The sequence below is a fragment of the Phalacrocorax aristotelis genome, chromosome 3 (assembly GCF_949628215.1).
Source record: "Phalacrocorax aristotelis chromosome 3, bGulAri2.1, whole genome shotgun sequence".
NCBI classification, from domain to species: Eukaryota; Metazoa; Chordata; class Aves; order Suliformes; family Phalacrocoracidae; genus Phalacrocorax; species Phalacrocorax aristotelis.
The window spans coordinates 8,022,362-8,045,592 of NC_134278.1; the positions used below are offsets into that span (position 1 = coordinate 8,022,362).

Genomic DNA, 23,231 nt, shown 5'->3' on the forward strand with positions numbered 1-23,231 from the left:
TGCTATTAAAACCAGTGGGAAAACGACCCTGAGTTTCAGCAGAGACTGAGTTAGGCCAGCAAGAAGCCTCTTTGAAAACCTCAGCTTTGATGCCTAAGCAGCGCTTGTTCATCTGTCCTTAGGCTCAACACCAGGAGCGAGGGCAATTACTTACCAACCTCCGAGAACAATGAACATGGGCAGCCTTCACATACTGCCCCTTTGTCTTGCTCTGCTCCAACTTTTGGCAGCTCTTGCTTCCTCCATGTATTCCACATAAGTAAAACCTCCTGAGTTTATTTCCTGCAGTATGCAAGGTAACGCAGAGCCCTAGGGAGAATTTTGCACCTCAATTAAGGAGGAAAAGTCATCTATGCCATTGTGAGACCACAGAAAAACGGAAGTGTTCCTGAGGCTGAATATGCCTTTTACTATTTGGTTTTAGTGTTTAGCTACAGTTTCAACTTTATTTGTTAATAGCCGTGTCTCTGAGAAGTTATTTCATGGGGCGAGAGAAATCAGTATTTCCTTTTCATTCACGCAATTCTAATGTACTTCCCCCTGAAGGGCAACGATTTTCCTGAAAATATAAAAATCATTAAGTTTTCTGATTTCCTGCAGACTGAGTAAAGTCTTAGGCATAATGAAATATATCCATAAAGAGTAAAATAAAAAAAAAAAATGTTCAATGCTCAGTGAAATATGTCAGGAAAAATGCCAAGAAAATTAGCAATGGTTGACTGTGCCATGTTCTTGATTAAAAATAAAGAACAAAGATGTTACACCAGCCCTAACATTAACTTAAAAAATTGTATGTACAATTTCTACCTATCCTTGCATACACAGAAATCTTCCCCACTGCTTTTGTCAGTGTGTGCTATATACCAGCATCTTCTTAAACACTGTGCAACACAGAGCCTCTACAGACCATGAAGGACAAGACGATCCACTGCAGGTACATTCCCCTGCAGGTCCAGTGCATCTGGTGTTTACAGTGGCCCTTACAAACCAAGACCTTGGCTTTCTGGTCTTACTCTCCAAAATCATACTTCTAGGCAGTATCAGAGCTCTGGCAGATGGCAGATGTCATTTCTGAAGTATTTGCAGATGATCAACTGGATTGACACCAGAAGGGTTGTAAGTTTAGTTGGTAGTGAGGGAACGTCCTGAGCTCACATGGCTTTTTCGTAATGCTGGAAAAATATGGGCAATTCATTCTATGTTTGCCTTGTTTTTCTGGCTGTCACTGTCAGCTGTAAAGGTGGGAAAATGCAACCACAAAACCAAACAAAAAGAGGCCCACAAACAATCTGAACTTGCACAGAAATAGTAGTAGACACACAGAATCATCCCTAACCAGGATACATAATCAGCTGTTGATGTCATTGCCATCTGGTAGACCCCTGACTAATGCAAAATAAAGTCATATTGGATTAGATTATATTATAAAACTCACTCCAGCTGAAAAAGGTGGAGGAGGAATTCCTGTCTGGCATGAAAGGGGAGGGAAGACACATTAATTGCATTGTGCCATTTTATAATTGCATTCCAGTGGTAAATCAAGCCTGAGGGCTGACAGCCAGTGCTCAAGAGGGAAGTTGCGGCTGGTTAAACCCATTCCATTCTCTGGTTCATGATTGAGCTAAGAAGCTGCAAGATTTAGAGGAGATAAGAGAGCAAGAAATGTGAATTCAAGTAAAACAAACACTAATCTAACCCCCCTGATTTATGCCCTGGATTAATCTCACTGCGATGGTACAGGTCTCAAGGCAAGGGCAGCCTCAAGCTCAAAACCAATGGGCATTTCAGATAAAACACATTTCTCGTGCTCGTTTTGTTGTGCTCATTAGCTAAGTAATTGCTTGTGCTCATTAGATAACAACCTTTTAAATCTGGAACTGGATGCAAGCTCTGCAAGAAGGCTGTCCTCAGTCATTGCCAAGGGTGCGCTCATTTTTATTCTGTCTCTTCAAATCACTCTTCAAGAAGCGCTTCCCCTGCACACTTAAAATAAACCACAGCTAAGCTTAACACCCAAGGCAATTAAACTTATCTCAGTTGTTAGTCCCTTGTAGTAGTTCATAGATTCAACACGCTTAGGGTGAAACTTTGGACCCACAGAAGCCGATGGTGAAACTCAATGGGAATTAGGATTTTGCCACAGGGCTGCTCTCCGTACAGCCTCCATCATCAAAGCAACATAAGAATGACTGCAGGGCTTGTCAGTCAGGCATGAAATTACACAGAGGAACCCCACTAAATAATCGCCCAAATTGTATGCTGCTGAGGAGAATAACTCAGAGAGCAAACTGCATGAATATATCAGAGCTGTGTGCAGTCAAATGAAGATAGGCAGAGATTTGTACTAAGGATTTTACACGAGAAGGTAACAGTAATTTTTTAAAAAAATATGATTAAGCATTTTTAGGTCAAATTCAGTCCAGGTATAGCCATTATAGTGGAGTTACACCAACGCTTATCTTGGTGCACCTCTATGAGTTTTGCAATGGGAAGAAGTAAACGCAACGAACAGGGCAGCATGAATTTTCCCTACAGAGCCACACAGCACAATGCATTCATAATGGCTAAAGTCACGTTTCATTTGAATTTTGATACTCTTTTATATACCTCTGAATGTTGGTATAACTTTAAAACACACTGCAAACTTAGTACTTTTTAGTTGCAACCTTATTTACAGGTCCTTTTTCCAATTATCTGAAGATTGCACGTTCATCTATTCATTCACGCAAATTACTGAAGTCCACAGTGTAAGAGGATTTTCCAAGGATCAGCAAAAGGGAAGGAAAAAGTACATGAAGAAGTTAAATCCGTGTTGATGAATTACAGGTTACCTGCTTATGGTTTCATCAAGCAACCTTCCCAGCCTGCTCCACTAGAAAGTAATTCATCTTTGCCCAAATTACTGCATTCAATATGTGCATCACATGAAGAGATCAGAATCCTGACCACTGATCTATGGCAGGTTTTAGTATCCTACTAGCTATCTCTTATCACTCTCCCATGGACCCTGCAATGCTCACAGCAGAGACAGCAGGAGGGAACTATGCCCACACGTTTGGTGACACATATTAATGCACCAGACTGTGAAGTAAAGAGCTGAAAACTGGGCACACATTCCCTTTCACCAGCTCCGCTACAGAAATAAATGCCATCAGGGCAGTAGGGCAGGCAGCAGTGGGGCTGGGATGTTAAAACACAACAGCAAGATTCACCAGAGCTCCTCTGGCAGAGCCTTGAAAGAGCCCAGAGACAGTGATTCACAAAGAGTGGGAACATGCTCAGCAAATAGAAGGACCCGATAAAAGCTGCATTACAAATATCACCTAATTAACCATTACCTACATTTCCTAACAGTGGGAAACTTAATCTGTATGCAGGGTCAACTTCAAAGGGAAAGGAGGTCTAAGCTGAAGAAATACAAAAGGATGCATAACCAAAAGTCATGGGATTAAAGAAAGGGAAAGCTTAAAACACAAAGCGGAAAAAAAAAATCATTGAGAGCAAACCATTACACTGTCAAGCAGGGTCTTAGTGGCAATGATGGACGCCCCATGACTTGGAAAGTTTAAATTTAGAGTAAACAAAGCATTAGGAGGCTTACACCCCGGGGAACACTCCTGCCTCATCACAGAGACAGGCTGCACCGGCCACCTCCACCTCCAGTGTCTCTTCCTCTACAGTACATAATCACCCTGCTCTGATGAGCTATTTCAGTCAAACCAAAGATTTCAAAGATGCAGCAATTTACAGATTATCTATGACCTCTGCATCAAGCAGTTCTTCTACTTGCAAATAATTAGCTGCAGGAGCTGTTTGCCAGAGCGTTGTATTTCAGCCTGGGCAAGATTCATGAATGAAGCTGCACTGGTTCTGTGATTTTTAAGAGCAACTTTGGCACTGCAGTAACCTCTTCTGGACCCTGAACTCACTGCTCACCATCCTCTGCAAATTAATTAATACAGTCTGATGAAGAGTTGCCCGAACTGCTCTTTAATTCACTGACATTTCTGAGACTAACTTTCCTTGTTCAAACTGTGTGTAAGCTGTGGAGATCCTGTATTATGCAATATGACAAACAGTGGGTTCTCCTCCCAGTGGTACTGATGACCATTGTTCTCCCTTTCTATCATTTTCCTTCCTCTTTCCTCTTGACCATCATCATCTTACAGATGTTCAGAGTCATGAGAAAGGAGCGTTTCTCTAAGTTTATACAGTGCCTATACAGCAGGACCCTAATTCCTGTTGAGGCCATGTAGAGCTGTTACATCAGCGGGACCACACAATACCCTGTGACTGGGCATGGCAGTAACCACTGTCTTTGGCCTATCAAGAAAGATAAAGCAGTTCAGTCATTTTCTTCTACTTTGTATTTTACTTTCCCACGCTGTTATTCTAGAATACTTGGGGAAAATAAAACCCTTTTCAGAAACTATAACACACACACACCTTCCAGCCCACCGTTTTGTGATCAACAACTGGGCCATGCTTTCAGAGTCATGCAGCTACTGGAAAGTTTATCTCATCTTTCTGCCACCGAAGAGGTCAGCTCCCCTTTGCTTTCTATCACAGAAACCTTCCTGGTAGGTGCAAATAAAAGGGAGGGAGGTTAGCATGCAAGGAATCTGCTGCCCTTTGTACGGCTGCCTCATGCTGCTGGCGTGACAGCTGAGTTGGTGGCAGCAAAGGTGTCCTGTATCTCACTTAAAGGACAAAAGGAAATACCACATCAGCAGCACTAGTGATTCTTGTCACCAATGACTGGTTGTCCCGGAGAGTGTTGAAAGAAACCCAGACCACAGGCCATGCCTGCACTCCCTCCCCAAAGTGGCTAATCTTTCTAACAAGACGCATGACTCCGCAGGACCGTGTAAGCATGGTTCATCTTGGGGAAAGAAGTCACACCGTAGAACATTGCCCCCTGAAGTGTAGCTTCCTGCTGATTTCAGTACATGCATCTATTAGGAGAGAAGTTAGCCTACAGTGTCTTTGGTAAATATCTGGAAGCAGAGACACCAAGGACAAAACACACCTCTCCAGGGCTTTTTATTTTCCTTATAAATAAGCTTTGCTCCAGGGCTTTCTGTTTTCCTTCTAAATAATTGTGGGTTTACTTTTCTGTCAATTTACCAAAACGAGAATATTGCAGGTAATCTACTGTAAAGTGTAATCTAGTTTTCTGGTAATAAGCAATAATTTTAGGCCAACCATTAAACATTCTTCCCTACAGACTTTGAGTTGTTTATTGTTGAAAACAAGTGACATTAGGAATACTGACCTGGAAATGAGCAGCTGCAGAAAGCTTTATAAACAGGCCACGCCAACCCTCTTCCTCTTCAGCTGAGCAGCTTTCTTCAAATATACACACGCATCCATGTATTTTTGCAGACACAAGTTGTGTATTGTGAGCTTGGCTAGGAGTGACTAGGATTTTTACTAAAGCGATTCACTTATCGGTAGGCACTTATCATTAGGCAATGCTTCTGCACTTAACACCCCTATATCTCCTTTGTCCTCTGTGCCAACATTTATGTGTTCATTTGAATAAACGTACACTGCTGCTGTATGTGTTTATCAGCTTCCTTATTTCCCCAGAGGCAAGACCTCATGAGATGTCCCCATGGCAGGGAAATGCAAATGTGTGCAGTAGTGTGAGAGGTGAGAGAACTACAGCATAAGGGAGAGGCTAAAGCAGATGATGATGGTCCCTACCAGACTTCCTCGGAGTAAAGGGTGTCTGCAGGTGTTCCCGTGTCTCCCCCTGCTGTGCAGCAATGTAATCTAGCTTCTTCTCCATACTCTCACAGTAAAAAAATCAGACATTGTGCAGATAAAAATGGGCTATGTGGGTGACATGAGGTTACAGAGCAAGAGAAAAACTCCATTGTGAAAGCACAATGCACCAACCTACCAAAAATCATCAAGCCCTCAAAATTTTTAGGTTGCATTCTCAGACCAACTGCACCTGCATGATTGCTCCAAAGGAGTAAAGGTACGTGGGAGTTACAGGTCATCGCAATGACACCAACACATACAGGACTATGTTAATGCAGCTCTGCACCTTCAAAACAAAGCTAACATCTCTGCATGATCCTGCTCTGGTGATACAGACCTTCTAGTGGGCACACAACTCACCTCTCTGCATAAATTATGCAGTGTGGATAAACACCCTGTTACTTATTGCCAACCATTTTCAATGGCATGACTTCAACGTGCCTGAGGGTGGTGAAACCCTGGCCCAGGTTGCCCAGAGAGGTGGTAGATGCCCCATCCCTGGAAATATTCAAGGTCAGGCTGGACAGGGCTCTGAGCAACCTGATCGAGTTGAGGTTGTCCCTGCTCACTGCGGGTGGTTGGACTAGATGGCCTTCAAAGGTCCCTTCCAACCCAAACTGTTGTATGATTCCATGGTAAATGACCCTTAATATTCAAGAGTTTACTTCTTTGGGTGAAAGATGAATAGACTTTGGTCCTAGCGGCTGTTCTTCCTGACCTATGTAAGAGCAGAAGAAGAGATGGTTGAGCAACAATAAAGCTTCTCCTCACAGACCTCTTCTGCCAAGGCAGGACAGTTTGCACTGCATGGGTCCCTTTTACCAGAGCCACCAAGGCTCCAGATATTCCTTTTCTCTGGCCCCCATCCAGCCCTCCTGTCTGGGATGAGGACACTGCTCTCTTTTACTTCCCAGTTGGGAATACCCTCTGCAGGACACCACAAGGAAAGCACAGAAGAGCCAATACCAGGCCAGACTAGCACTAGTGCCACAAATGAGCTTTTCTATTACAGGATGAGTGGGAACTTTCTACACTCCTATCTTGAAAATATCTCAAAAATGCTTCACAAATACAGCACAAATCTCTCTGTCCTTCCTGCCACATACCTCATGTGGCTTGGCCTAACTCTGGGCTCCCCTGTCAAACTGAGTCAAATGCAGGGAGCAGGGGGAGCTGTTTAGAAAACAAATAATGTGGGGCTTTCAACACAACTTTATTTTGTTCTGATCTCTCCATATTCATGTGACTTAATCTAAAAGTTAACAAGAGACCTATCACATCAAAACCGAAATCCCAGTCTGAATGTCCAAATTCTTTGTGCATTTGGAAATCTCCCACTAAATCTGGCATTATGGTGTTAGAATAACAGAAACATGTAGTTTGGGGTCACTGCCTTAATGTCTGGGACACGCTCTCCCAAGTGGTCTGCATTTCATTTCAAACAAAAACAAGTGACTAAAGTAAGGGATCATGGCAGCCAACCACATAAGGCTGGATTAGCAGTGGTTGTCTCAGTGTAATCAACCCTTTCTTTCCCCTTTTTAACATAGAAACAACATCTGAACTCAACATTTACAGGGGAGAGAGCTTCTAAATGGGAATTAACTGTTACTCACAGGTAGTGTTTACAGAGAATAGTATTAATAAATGCCCCTTACACTCCTTCCAGGCCACTTTCCAGAGAAGCAGCAAATTTATACAGTCATGGGTTTGATTAGACACAGTGATTTTATATACTTAATTTTGAAGGGATTGGTTTGGCTCACTTTTTAAATTACTATCAGAATACACACACAATTGGTCCTGCCTATAGCAGCCATATAGCTGGGTTTCAAAACCACAAAAATACACACACAATTTTCTTGACTACAGCTTTCCAATTTTCCTACATACATGCATTTCCTACCAGCAAGCTGCAGGCAGCTTGCCATTCAGCTTGTAGAGTTTCTGGCTTACCCTTCAGAGAGGCCTCACCCCCTCCAGGAATGAGAAAGAAGACAAGAATCACCTCTGGCATTGGGACTGATCCTACCCTCGCCAAGCACAGCACATTGAGGTATCAAAGACAGATATGGGGGCACCGAGGAGGCACTGTGGATCTTCTCCATAAAGACTCAAGAACTTGCCCAAAGTCCCTCAAGAAATTTGTGGCAGAACAGAGAATGTCATCTACTTTCCTAGTACATCTGCATCTCCAAAAATGGGGGAACAGGAATGTTCCAGTCTCAGTCATATATAACAAACTGACTGTACAAGAGATCTGCTGCACGACTGCCTACAGGGAACATAGTTCTCACTCTGATAAATAGGGGAGCTGTAATTACAAGCCCTGTAAGTGCTGGAGGCACAGCTAATGGGTAACAGCTCTGAGGACATAAGGAGTTAAGCCAGGCAGGTAAGGATTTCTTTTAAATCCTTCCTACACATAAAACCATGGCATGGAAAGCTAAAGGTTACATCTTCCCTGTTCTCAAGTTCTTCCAGATGTCTCAAGTGGGTCACTCACCCGCAAGGGATGAGGCTAAGCACATCACTATCAATCACACAGGTAAATAAAATATTTCAAGAAAATTTTGCAGTAAATCAATAAAAAAAAGAGAAGGGAAGGCTGGCCTCTGCCAAAGTCTTCAGTCCATGTTCTCGCACCCTGAACAACACAACTGCCTCTTGTCTGTCATATTATGAACTTTCATTAACATATCCGGAAAACCTTCCACTGATAAGAACCACGTCCTCCCATTCTACAACTCGGTCATTTGTTGTGCAGTGTTATGAGGGCAACTGCAAATCTGTCAGCTTAAGGGTTACACTACAGGCAAGCACCAACCCTGCACAATTTCTTGAGAATTTACCACTGACATTTGTAAGCCAAAGCACTCATATCAACTTTAAAAAAATGCTGTAAATTCCTCTTAAAAACCCTGGATGCAAGAATGAGATGTGAAGGGGGAAACTCTGGCTGCTAGTCAAATTATAAAAGAAGTTACTCACTAGCCCAGCAGGTTCATTAATCTAGCTCTGCTATAAATTTTTATTATGAGTTATTATTGATTCATAGCCATAAACACACTGGATGCTTGAGATCTTTGCCCGAAAGTTTTTACAGTCCCAAATCCTGCACTTGGAAAGACTTGTGCTTACTTCAACGCCCAGGAGCAGACCCCATTCAGCTCAACAACAACAGCCAACTCATGTTTCTAATTTTAGTTGTTCCTACTGACAATTGAGTAACACTGGCAACTTCCAAATAATCCTTTGATTTGCTGACGTCACATGTGCTCTTGGGAGGATACGTATAGACAACATCCCCTACAAAAATGGACAGAGCTGATTAACTGCTGATGCTTGGGATTACAAGCTTAAGTGATGTATGATCACTTACAGTGGCCTGAGAACCAAATGAATCAGAAAAAGTAAAACCAAGGATTGTCTCTGGGTTTCAAGTTACCAAAGTAAAAGCCTCTTGAAATAGGATCAGTTCTGAAGTCAAAAGAATGCCACGGCAACTTCTGAATTTGTTGAAAAAGCTAACCATTGGGAATGGAAACTATAAAAACAAAAAGCTTCAAACCCAGTCAAACATAATGTGGTCTTGCGGTCTCATTCTGTTTCAACCACATTCCTGAACTGTTATGGACTAGAGTTGCCATAAAATTAAGAAATTCATCAGCAAAAACTAATTCAGTCCTGTCTAAAGTACAAAGATTAATTACCCACTAAGCTGTGTGAGATGACAGTGCTCCCACACTGCGTAGCACTGCCTGATACCAGTCTATGCAGCACCAGCACAGACAGCTGCTGCCTGGGCAAGGAAAGATGAATCCCAAAATTAACAGATCCAGTTTATTGTGCAATACCTGAAGGGAAGTGCCAACTGAACAGGCAACATCTTCTTTAATTAAAGTTGCATAGGAGTGGGGATAGCGAGAAGGACACATCTGATGACTTGGTACAATCCGGCCGTAAAAAGAAGACTGGATGCTGATGGTGGTTCTGTGAGGACATCTCAGGGAGACGTATTCTCCATCGCAGGCATGGTCAGTGTAATTCTTTAGTACTTGTGATATGTAACCTGCAAAAAACATGACAAAAAACATTATTAGTGAAAGGTAGTTAATATTTAGGTGATTTACAGCAGTGTGGTCTAACAAGCACAACTAACAAGCAATGAGGGACGCAGCTTTTTAATACTCATCTCACAGACATGCAAAGGCGAGAGACGATGACATGGTGGTGGGGGTTGGTGATTTGGCTTTCAGCCATGTTATATATCCTTAGGGGAAGCAATATTCAGATGGTCCAAACCCTTACTCCAATCATTCCACTTACACACATTGGCATAGATACCAAGTTTACAGGAAATGTAGCTGAGCCAGACTCATCATTTAGACCACATCTAGATACTGCATGCAATTTTTTTCCCCCAAATACAGGACAGTCATCAATAAACTGGAGTGAGTTCAGCAGAGGGCCACCAAGAGGGTTGGGAGCTGAAGCACCTGACCTGTAAGAAGAGGCTTGTTCAGCCTGGAGAAGAGACAGCTTTGGGGGAAACTAATAGCAGCCTGCCAGTATATCTACAAGGAGGTTATTAAGGCGATGGAGCCAGGCTCTTCACAGAGGTGCATGGTAAGACAATGAGAGATAATAGGCACAAGATGAAACAAGAGCGTTTCAGACCAGGTATATGGAGCAACTTTTTCACTGTGAGGGCAGTCAATCGGCAGAGCAGATTGCCCAGAGAAGTTGTGCAGTCTACATCTTTGGAGGCTTTCAAGACCTTATTGGATAAAGCCCTGAGCAACCTGGTCTGACCTTCTAGTTGACCCAGTTTTGAGCAGGAGGTTAGACTAGAGAAGTGAAGTCCCTTCCAACCTCACTTTTCCTGTGAACCAGGCCCAGACACTGAGTCACTAGAGGGAAAAGCTTGGGTTACAGTTGGTTGTATGAGGTCCTATTCCATCATGGCACACCAGTCACATCTTTGATCTCCCTTCACCGTACACCACTTCAATTCTTCTGGTTGCACCTTCTGTTCTAGGCCTTTGACACAAAACCTTTGCTTTCTCACCAATTCTGCAAAGTTTCAATCTTTTTAGAAGGAAAACAGTACACAGACCCAAATCTCTCCCTGTTTGTTAGAGGATGATGTTATCCACAATAAAGCTGTTAACAATAAAGCATGGAGGCAAAGCCTCATTAAAGTCACACTGAGCTAAAAGGGCTGATTGTGCACAGGTTTCCATGGCAACTGCCAAACAAATCCTGACTTTGCCACACTCACACCCGGGGTTAAAACTCCATGGTGCTGATATAGAGGCATCTGTGCAGGGAACTCTATATCATGTCCTATATCAGTGTCGGCCGTGATCCCATTCGACGCTGCAGACTTCCTCTCTATAATAAGTTTGGAAGTCCCCTTCCCACTACTGGCCACCAACACAAGTCTACCAGCAGCAATCCCACAATGTCCTGTCCTTGTCTTTCTCTACCTCATTTATTAAGAAATGGTAGACTCTTTTCTTAAGAGTTAGAGTACAGAGAAAAGACAAAACCATCAAGAGAAACAAGTAGTCCCTAGGCAAATTCCTAAAAGGGAACCTGAGGTATATCTTGGTCTTTTTTTTTTTTTTTTTTTTTTTTTTTAATGGCTAAATTGTGACTATTTTCTTAGTAGCCCACAGTCATAGAATAATTTAGCTGGTACCTCTGCAAGTCATCTAGTCCAACCTTCTGCTCAAAGCAGGACCAACTTAGATCACATTTCTTAGGGCCTTCTCCAGTAGTGAATATCTCCAAGGATGGGGCCTCCACAACCTCTCTGGGCAACCTGTGCCAGTGCTTAACGACTTTCAGGGTGAAAAACTTTTTCATTACATGCAGCTGGAATTTCCCATGTTATGACTTTTGTTTGTTCCATTTGGTTCTTTCATTGTGTGTTTCAGAGAAAAGACTGGTTCCATTTTCTCTATACCATTAGGTAGTGTAAAGCAGTAATTAGATCCCACTGTCCTTATTCTTTACTTCTCCTAGATGAACAGACCATCTCCCTCAGTCTCTTATTATTTATCATATGTTCCAGTACCCTTGCCTTCTTGGCAGCTAAAGGGACTCTCTCCAGTTTCTCAACATCTTTGCTATACCGAGAGTCCAGCTTAGTATGCAGTTACCCTTCATTGCCGTAAGGTGCACTGCATCCTCACGTTCATCATCCTGTCTTCCACGATGTGATAACGCACACAGGGAAACACAATTCATGTGGTTTGAGAGAATTCATGTGGCTTGCTCAGAATCATTTCAGGATCTAGCTATCCTTGTAGACACATCTGTAGGGTATATTTACTCCACTAAGTTAAACACTCACAAAGCCTTTTCTCTGTCCCTAAGGCCAAATCCAGCAACTTCCTCTTCCTCTCCAAAATAGTATGGCTTCATTCAGAGCTTTTACTGGGAATAGTTCTTCTTCCATACCAGAATTGAAACCTGCCCCAGGAGTTGTGTGAAAGAATACTGGTCCGAACAAATTTCGAGGTGCCTAAAACAACCATAATAATTGATCTTTGAGATAACCAACACACAGTAATTCAGCTTCAGCATTCAAGCAGCCACTATGAGTGCTGGATTCTCTGATTTCTCTGAATTTTAGTCTGTAGCTCTTATTTAGCAGTTCTGTTGCTGCAGTGCCTCAAGGTGTGTGCCAAATAGATATTTACTCAAATCAACATATTAATTGCCAAGTCCCCAGGGCAGCATTTCCTCATAAGAAAAAAGCTGAAACACAGCCCCAGTAATTACAGTAAGTGACAGGGCTGCATCAGATGAGGGAACAGCACTGTGTAATTTAGTGCCTTTATCTCACTTGCGCAAGGAAGCCCTCCAAGGATAAAACAAACTACTGGAGTGCATCTGCTTTCCCAGTCAGTACACCTAGTGATGCTGTGTGTGATGCTGTACACCTAGTCCTGGAGTCAGATCAGCTCTTCTCCCTCAAAATTAAGGCAACCATATAAGACAGGCATCAGGAAAAGCAAACTACAAACAAAACCAGAATATAACACAAACCATTAAGTCCCACTTTCCACGCTGTTACTTCAGTGCATTAGGACCCTTCCCTGAGGCTGACCTATTAAGGAGCCAGAGAAATACAACCAAAGTGCAGTCAAGACTACTGACTCCTCTGAATATCCAATTATTCCGTCAGAACAGCCATCCTAGAGTGTGCCTTTCCTATTACCAATTCAAGATCACGGAAGGTTTCAACCCCTGCCATTAGTGCAGATTACTTGTTGAAACAACCCCTTCCTCTCGTCTTCCATCAGCAATCTCAAAATAACTTGAGTTCATTCAAGCTCAAGATAATGAAGGGATTGAATGCTTTGATGGTGACTGGCTAATAATAAACAAGGCACAAAGTCTGAAACATCTGGCACTGACCACTGTCAGAGAGAATATACTGGCTTAGGCATGGGCATTATCAGGGATGACATGATGTTCTTCAAAGAGGAAAAGGAAGTAGCTGTAGAGAATTAATGCTCTTTTCTTCTCCTCTTAAAGTATGCCAAATTTGCACTACATTCATTGGTAGTTCTTTTGAAAGTGTTGGCATTTCTTTACCCGTTGATTCATGGTTCAGTAATCCAAAATCTTAATTGTTTTTAGCATCCTTGCTGAATTTTTGGTAACAAGTCTCCAATTACCTTTTCATAGAATCATAGAATCATAGAATCGTTAAGGTTGGAAAAGACCCTTTAGATCATCGAGTCCAACCACTAACCTCTCACTGCCTATCACTACATGTGGTACCAGGGAGGCAACTGCTGGGATGCTCTTTACTGAATGAAATGCATAAACATGTAGCCAATGGCAGGTGTTGAGGACTTCAATGGCCTTTGTACACCAAGGTAAGAAGCACTTCATTAGTACACAAGGAATAGCTTACAGAGCTCATGGACTCTTTCCTGGCAAGCATGAAAAATCTCTTTTGGATGGCTGCAAGAAACTATTTTAGTTTAGTAAAATGATACAGCAGATCACTGATCAGCTATTCATAGACCACAGAATATGACAGTCAAGGAACTGAGATGATAAAGGTGTTATCAAATGATTTTATGACTCCTCACCAAGTATATTTCATTGTATTATGTGAGATACAAGCTACAGCCTTACAAGTGTTCACTCCAAACTAAGATAAGGCAGACTGTTATTAAAGATGGCCAAAGACATTTGCAACTCCTTTCTTCATTCTCAAATTCTGGGATGTGAAATCCCTGTTGTAGGATACAGGATCCAAAGGAAAGCAATTATTTGAGGAAAATATCCCAGCTGTACTGCCACAGTCAAATCTACTCTATTTTGTCATGCTTCACCTTGGAGCGTAAGTGACATAAATCCTCTTTATTTTATCAGGAAATTTTTTGGTGGTTCACTTATTAGCCTGTCCAGGGAGGACAAGGTTAGAGAAGGTGGTAATTTGAGCTTTTCATTAAAATATCTATTTCAGCTTGAAAGCATGCTGAAAGCATAAAAGAAATCTAAAGCATTAAGCCCACCAAATCTTTTCCAAATGCCATATATTTTGAAAGTCTGGGGAAACAAAAACAATCTCAAAACTTTGGGGTTTGGCAATTCTCTTTTTTTAAAGATTGTGTTGAGGACACGGAATCTTTGCTGGTGGGCATTGTTAAATTAAACCAACGTATAGGAGTCAATGTACAGGAGTCATCTCCTCATTTCAGAAGACCAATGTCATTACCAAAGCGAGCATTTACACACTGAAGACAGAATAAACAACCAAAAGAAGCACCTCACAAAAATGATAGATCATTTTTCCCTCTAATGAGAAGGAAATGTTCCCTCCAAACATTCCTCGCAATTTATTTTTCCAAAGTCTAGCGTTTGACTCCTGTCAGTCAACAGCAATTACTCTCCGCTACTCCCAAACACAACCCTTAATGCCAACTGTAACTCAATCCCACCCAGCAACGCCTGTTACCAAGAACCATTTTTACCATTGCCTCTCCAGGGAACTGTTGCTCAGTTCTCATCCAACAGCCAGTCCTAACCTTTGGCACATGCAGACTAGACAAAAATAATAGTTTCATACAGAACATCATCATTTTACAGGTATTGTAAATCTAAACATCATCCTTTACTTACTGTTATAGAGTTACAACCCTGCCTTTTTGAAACCACAGCAACTGATGAGGTGCTTCAAAAAGCACAGATGATATAAGAGTTTTCCTTCCAGCCAGATGTAGGATAATAGTAGAGCATACACAGTCATTCATACATCATATTTAACCATGGATGTCTAAAAGTAGTAAGGCCTCTTCTCCTGCTTCCACTAAGTACTAGTTTTGCTTGACAAGGCACATAGCAACACACCAGCTCACCAGTCATCAGAAGGCAAATTACAGCTTTCACCAAGAAACACCTCTGTGGGTGTGCGTGCTGGAGGATTAGAGACAAACACAAATCCGCACAAACTGTTCAGATATGATCCAAAACTTCTAATAAATTACAGGAAACTCAAAGGATTTTAATGGTTAATGAACTATTATTTGAACTATTTGGAAGAAGGGGCAGGTGACTCAGGAGGACTACGAGGATGTTGTGAGGTTAAGCAGGGAAAAGATTAGGAAGGCAAAGGCCCAGTTGGAACTTAAAACTGGCCACCACCGTTAAAGATAACAAAAAATGCTTTTATAAATACATCAGTGACAAAAGGAGAGCCAGGGAGAATCTCCCTCCTTTGTTGGATGTGGAAGGTAACCTTGCCAGTAAAGATGAGGAGAAGGCTGAGGTACTTAATGCTTTCTTTGCCTCAGTCTTTAACAGTCAGACTGGTCATCCTCAGGGTTGTCAGGCCCCTGTGCTGGGAGATGGAGCTAGTATGCAGAATGAAGTCCCAGTTGTTGAAGAGGTGGCAGTCACCGACCTGCTCTTCCACCTGGATGTTCACAAGTCCATGGGGCCGGATGGGATCTACCTGAGGATACTGAGGGAGCTGGCAGGGGAGCTCACCAAGCCACTCTCCATCATTTATCAGCAGTCCTGGTCAACAGGGGAGGTCCCAGATGACTGGAAACTAGCGATTGTGACGCCCCTCTACAAGAAGGTTTGGAAGGAGGATCCGGGGAAGTACAGGCCTGTCAGCCTGACCTCGGTGCCGGGAAAGGTCATGGAGCAGATTGTCTTGAATACCATTATGCAGCACGTGAGGGACAACCAGGGGATCGGGCTCAGCCAGCATGGGTTTATGAAAGGGAGGTCCTGCCTCACTAACCTGGTCTCCTTCTGTGATAAGGTGACCTGCTTAGTGGATGAGGGGAAGGCTTTAGACATTGTCTGCTTGGACTTTAGTAAGGCCTTTGACACTGTCTCCCACAGCATTCTCCTGGAGAAGCTGGCTGCTCACGGCTTGGACAAGTGCACTCTGTGCTGGGTTAAAAACTGGCTGGATGGCTGAGCCCAGAGAGTGGTGGTGAATGGAGTCAAATCCAGTTGGCGGCCGGTCATGAGTGGTGTTCCCCAGGGCTCAGTGATGGGGCCGGTCCTGTTCAATATCTTCATTGATGATCTGGATGAAGGGATTGAGTGCACCCTCAGTAAGTTTGCAGATGACACCAAGGTGGGTGGAAGTGTTGATCTGCTGGAGGGCAGGAAGGCCCTACAGAGGGACCTGGACAGGCTGGATCGTTGGGCCGGAGCCAGCGGTATGAGATTCAACAAGGCCAAGTGCCGGGTCCTGCACTTGGGTCACAACAACCCCATGCTGGAAAGCTGCCTGGAGGAAAAGGACCTGGGGGTGTTGGTTGACAGCAAGCTGAGCATGAGCCAGCAGTGTGCCCAGGTGGCCAAGAAGGCCAACAGCATCCTGGCTTGTATCAGGAATAGTGTGGCCAGCAGGAGCAGGGCAAGGATTGTGCCCCTGTACTTGGCACTGGTGAGGCGGCACCTCGAGTACTGTGTGCAGTTTTGGGCCCCTCACTACAGGAAGGACATCGAGGTGATGGAGCATGTCCAGAGAAGGGCAACAAAGTTGGTGAAGGGTCTGGAGAACAAGTCTTATGAGGAGCGACGAAGTGAGCTCGGTTTGTTTAGTCTGGAGGAGGCTGAGGTGAGACCTTATTGCTCTCTACAACTACTTGAAAGGAGGTTGTAGCGAGGTGGGGGTCAGTCTCTTCTCCCTAGTAACAAGCGATAGGATGAGAGGAAATGGCCTCAAGCTGTGCCAGGGGAAGTTTAGGTTGGATATTAGGAAAAAGCTTCTTCACCAAAAGGGTTGTCAGGCATTGGAACAGGCTGCCCAGGGAGGTGGTGGAGTCTCCATCCCTGGAGGTATTTAAAAGAAGGGTAGACATGGTGCTTGAGGGTCTGGTTTAGTGGTGGACTTGGCAGATATAGGTTAGCGGTTGGACTCAATGGTCTTAAGGGTCTTTTCCAACCTTAACGATTCTATGATTCTATTACACATAATTCAAGACAGAGCCTCATTAATATCTGCATCAAGCTATATCTAAGCTACAGTAATTTCTTCTTAAAATGCCCCATTTTAAGCTTTTGTAGTTACAAATATAGAAGTGTATACATATAATTGAGAAAAATCAGCATAATGAAAAAAAATCGTACTTAGAAGCAAGAAATTTCCCATTATCCAAAACATGTGAAGTCAGTGCAATTAACTGTGTTAGTGAATAAAACATTGCCTTGCCCCTGATTGACACAGGTTTTTTTTGTTTTTTAATCCTCTTAATTTTCCAGATCTAGATTGTTTTTTCAATATCTACTCTTATTTTCTTCTAGTTTCCTCAGCTTCCTTGCAGGTGGTTTTGAGACTGTAAATGTGAAACAGAACTTTCTTCCAGGAGAGGCCTTAATCAGACCCTTTTCTGGAGCTCAGACTACCCCTAGACCAGACTGTTTTTCAGATAGGCTATAGACTGTAGAATTTCAGCTTATTCTTTATACACAGTACACTGATACTCATAACATCTCACAGAAACAGTGTTAAGCCAGTGGAATAGAATAACACACCACGAGGATAGGGAAACAGGGCAGAAACGTGACCCCAGGGAAGGCTTGAAGCCGGAGCAAGTAACTGAATGAATGCATTTCATACCAGGCATTACTGATAATCCTGTGGCTGCAGGAGTAAAAGCAGCTCTCTCAAATCACACAGCAGCCTAGTACAGACAAGCAGGGTTTGTTTTGCTTTGTTACTAATACTGGAGATTAAAATTTGCTATTACAAACCTTCTACAGAGAGATTTGCTTTTATTTCAACTTCTCCCCAACCCTTTCTCCTTTCAGATACCATACAGCACTGGAAAAACTTCAACATCTTGTAAGCATACTTTGGAAAATATTTTTATTTTAGTCAACAGTTCCTTGCCCACTATCTGATCTTCTGTACCACAGTTGCCGCTCCAAACAGTATCCAGTGTTAACTTAGAAAAACAGCTCTGAAACAAGAGTGAATTTAGAACTGCAGCTGAGTGTCAGCGTTTTACGGCTAAACAAGGTAACATTTTGTAAATGCTGAATAGTATTTCATAGGTCTCCCTGAGTTTGCGTAAGGATGAGACAGGTAGGGGTGACAGGAATAAAAACATGGTGGTTTTCAACTCTGCAGGCTTGAATCTAACTCAGATACTGGTGAGGATTATTGCTAATTAGTCCCTTACGTTTCCAGACTATAAACTCCTATAGAATTTAATAAAACACAACAGCCCTTCCACAGACTGTTGGAATAACTCTGGAGCATTTAATAAACAACTCCAACTGCAAGTCTTTTGTGTCCAGAACTTTAAAGAATTATTCTAAAAAATCCATTTAAAAAAAAAAATCTTATTTCCTATTTCAACATCATCTTAGATTATTTTCTTTGAATGTCCCATAAGTCTATGGTTTCTTGAGAACATACTTTTTTCTAAAATAAGTTTTTAAAGCCCTTATGGCTATGGAGATTATCTCTTTTTTCCTGATCTTTTACATTTTGAAAAGGCAAATGAACAAAGTTTAAAGTTTGTCTTTTTAAAAAAAGTTTTACTTTCTAGAATCAGGGAAATTTAGCCTAGAAGGGCCTCCTGCAGGTCATCTAGTCCAAACTGCTGCTCAGAGTGGGGCCAATATCAAAGCGAGATCAAGCTGCTCAGCACACTGTTCAGCCCTGAGCAAGGACTGCCAAGGACAGGGATTGCACAGCCTCTGAAGCATCCATGCCAGTGCTTCACCACCCTTCTGTTTAAAATTTTTTCCAAAGAAGTGCTCAGAATTTCCCCTGCAACAACTCACGTTTGTTGCCTCTTGCCTTTTTATTTTGCACCTCTGAGAGGACTCTAGTTCTGGTTTATGTATAACCACTTTTAGAAAGCAGAAGGAAGCACCTGGATACGCCCTCAGCCTTCTCTTCTCCAGCCTCCCCTACTATGCCATGCACTCCAGCCCCAAACCATCCTACTGGCCCTCCAGCGGACTCCCTCCAGTTTGTCAGTGTTTCTCTTATAATCTTATACCAGTATCATGACCTGTAATTCAAGGTGTTGACCATCCAATTCCGCTAGGTTTAAAGAATTTTTTTAAAACTCTTGTTTCACTAGCTGTATGGTTGCAGGCAGGCAGCCACGATGTTGAAGGACATTTGACAATACAGAGAACCTGGCTGGAAAGAGCTGCACCGGGACTTCACCAACTTGCAACCCTCTCTCCAGCTGTTTATTCCTGCTCCCGTATTTTAGATCAAAGCCCTTTTCATTGGTCTGTGTGCATGTGCAGGTATGGGGGCCTCAGTGCCAGCAACCGGAGTCAGACCACAGGTCAGAGGGTCTGTGTGTCTGTCCTGCCAGCAACCAGAGCGAGAGTGTGCATACTGTATGGGTATGTATGTCAGTGCATGACCACTAGTGAATATCAGGCTGAACTAGCTGGCATGTAGGATAAGAGCTTTGGGAGCCAGGTAGGCAAGTGGCTGGGCCAGATACTGGTGAGACCAGACAGCCAGTGAGTTGGCTACAGGAGAGACCAGGAGGTCGAGGCCAGCTACAGGAAGACCAGGAGTCAGGGAGTCAATGGAGAGACCGATCCATGTGCACACGCCTCTGTGGGAGGTGACTGCAGATGAGGGGACCCATGAGCCAGCTACTGCATAGACTGTCTCAGGCCAGTTACTGGGGGACCTACATTGTATGTTTGCATGCACGTTTTCTACTGACAGGCTTTCATCCTGATCAGCCAGAGAGGGGGACAGGATGAGGCCACTGGTGCTGTTTGTGTTTGTGTGAATGCTGAGTGTTTCTGCCTGTGCTGATCTTTGTGGCCAGACACAGGCACATCTCCCTGTCCAGAATAGATGCCGAGCATCACTACTGCCTGGGCTGGGGAACACCGGGCTTTCGCTGCTTTGCCTCTATCAGGCTACCAGATTTGGCAACTCCTAACACTTCCCACTAAAAATTCCATGCCTGTGTGTATGTATTTCATCTATATATTAATACATTATATAATTAATATGTCAGTGGTCCAGCATTACAAATATTAATGTCTTTCTTTAATTGTAAAAAGTTAGCATGCATTAGTATGTATTATGTGTCAATTATATAAAGTATATTGCACATAGCACAGTCATATTTATAAAATATATGTTATCTCATAACCTAAAGATAATTTCCAGGTTACCTTGGGAAGCCTTATGGGGTTTGTTCAGTACTTGGAGAACAAGAGCTGTAATTTTGAGAGATTTAGTGTATACTTCTTACAGCCTCAAAAGGTCAATTCCAGGCACTACAGACAAGCTAGGCACTATTTCATTCTAGAGATACAGCTGCAGTAAGTGTTAAGGTCATCACTTTATAGCTGAAGGAACTACATGGGTGATACTTCCTGAGCAGATCCAATTCACTCTTTCTCCTTGGCTCTCAACCAAGTCCTTTCCAAAACACAGTCATCACACAAATAAATCACAGCACTGCTCACTGTGGCCTTGCTGTTGCATGATAAGTAGTGATAAAGAGCTCACACCACCGGGGGTCATGTAGCTCTTCTAAATTAAGTTATAACAGGTTTATTTTATTGAAAGGACAGTTTTCTCTAGATGGCTTATATACAAGAGATTTTTAACAGCAAAACTACAGTGATATAATTAGGTTGCCATAAAGTTACCCATATAATTTTCCATAGTAAATGTAGCCACACGGGGACACACTTGCATAACTACCAATGCACCTTTGCTGGTAAACTTCCTCAGGTAGACAAGTTTTACTGGTGTTCATTTTGACTTCCAGTTCCACAACAAAGTCCTTTTGATCCCACCCCTTCTTGTGACAATTTTTATGGAAAACAAATCTGATCTATTACAAATCTAACATGCAAATGGAAAGACCCTGGCTAAGAAAAACAATCCCACAGCTTGGTGTCTTCCAGCAGCTGTAGGGAGCACTGCCTGCAGCAAAGTTCAAGAGCTCAAACAAGATCTTCCCCGTACTCAGCCTGCTCCCAGGGCATGCTGATGCTCAGGCTTTCCTACAAACACCTGGGTCTTAGGCAAGAGAGAGACTGACAGCCCTTCTGCACCCTCTGGCCTAGTCACTAAAATTGCTGAAATCAAATTAGTTCCATTTGTCAAGGTCCAGAGACCAACTTATTCATGTGTTGCTAAAGTGATTAACCAAGGCAATACTCTTATGTAACTGGGAAAGCAGTCAGGAGCTGGACCCATGAACCTCCCTCAGGACTTGCTCTGAGCTTACTGAATGTCTCACTACTCATTCAAGAGGCCAAAAATATTTTATGGTGATCAACATTTTAGTTCACCTCCACCTAACCCATGACACAGAACAGCGTAGGGTAACATAGCATAGAATTTGCACTTCCACGGCTCGTGTGGTCAATCTGCAAACAACCACTGTCATACTTTCTCCATGCCCAGGGGAAAAGCACCCTATAAGTCTCTGCGAGGCACCTCTTTATCTCCATCAATACCCTTCTTGGGCCCTCCTTAGCTGTATCACCCACATGAAGTCAACAGTGGTGAGCACAGTGCCTGACAGCAGTCTTCTGGTGTACCCCCATGCCCAATGAATGCACCTTTTGTTTTTTCTTCTAGTATTTTGAAAGCGTGGTGTTTACCAGTTCATTGTATACCAAAGAAAATTCAGTCCCAAATCTTCTCTGGAAATAGGAAATATTCGGCATCTGTCATAAAAGGAGCCGCTGCATATCAGATCTCCGGCAAGGTCTGTGACAGCTCCTTCATGTCTCCATGCAGCGTGACAGTGAGAGACAGAGCACCAACCCAGGGAGGTTGGGGACTGTCCAATTTGACCAAAAACCAGACTTTTACCATTGCAAACACAGGGGGAAAGGTCTGTTTCTGTATTAGAAATATGCAGCAAGGGAAATACACATCAGCCTTGCTAGGACCACGTGCCTCTGCAGAGCTCCAGCAGAAGTGCCTAAAAGCAGCCTGGCCTTTGCCCACAGCTTTGCTGGGAGTGACAGGGAAATACCCTGTTACCATCCAAATGAAAAGAAAGCTTTTGCACAGCATATCACCCTGGGACAAAGAAAACAGTTATTTGACCACACAGGTGACAGACGAGACTTTATGCGCACTGACCAATTCTTTAAGCAAATCAAGAACTAAGCCATGACAATCTGACAAGGGCTAAGGAACACCAACACTAAATAAACAGGTTTCTGCCCATTTGGGAGAACTTATTCTGACAAGACTATGAGTACAGAGAGATGGCAGCTTTGTTTAGACTAGGTCAAATGGCAGGAGTGAAGGCAAGAGTGCATAACCCTACAGGAGCTGCTGCTAAAGCCATCAGAAGCAGATGTGAGTGCTTTTCACACAGTGCCAGAAGCCACCTCTGGCGTTCTCAGTGACCTACACATCCCTGAAAAAAAGTAGATTTCAACTGGCAGGTCAAAATGCTGAACAATTCCTGTGATCCTGGAGAGCAAATCTGAAATCCTATTACCTTGCATGAAATAATGCAGCGTGACTTACATGTGCAAATACCATCTTGGCAGCGAAGAGCTCTCCTACAGGAAAATACTTCCAATCAGGTTATAGTCTCTCTCACTGATTTTAACAAGCACTTTAAGGCTCCAATAGTCATTTTTATTAGAAACTTCTCTGTATTCCAAACTGTGAAATTCAAGGCCCCCTTCATTTGACGTTGTATAATAAGGGTAATAGGCAATTTTCATGCTCAGGTAGGTCAAATCACTCTGGATTGCTTTGCCACCTAGCAATTTTTCCACTGAAGAAGTTGGAAATTTTCTGAGGCAAATGAGAAATTGCTGCCTGTGGTGGGAAGGGCAGCTACTGCTCACAGACATAGGGTGCGAGCTCTGCTGAGACACTGTGGAGAATCCACCCTTGTGGTTCCCCTCCAGACCAGAAACCTTGTGGGAATTCTCCCAGAACTTACCTCCCAAGAAAATTCAAAAAT

The 23,231-nt window shown here is 43.0% G+C and overlaps 1 protein-coding gene across 2 annotated transcripts in view; it reads right to left on the reverse strand.

The window, feature by feature from the left end:
• Positions 1–23,231, reverse strand: part of LOC142054297 (protein eva-1 homolog C-like) — a 232,709-nt gene that overhangs the window by 144,839 nt on the left and 64,639 nt on the right. For both annotated transcript variants that reach the window (XM_075086676.1, XM_075086677.1), the window contains one exon: positions 9,630–9,844. In XM_075086676.1, the coding sequence (XP_074942777.1) occupies positions 9,630–9,844 (215 nt within the window). The remainder of the gene's footprint in view (positions 1–9,629; positions 9,845–23,231) is intronic.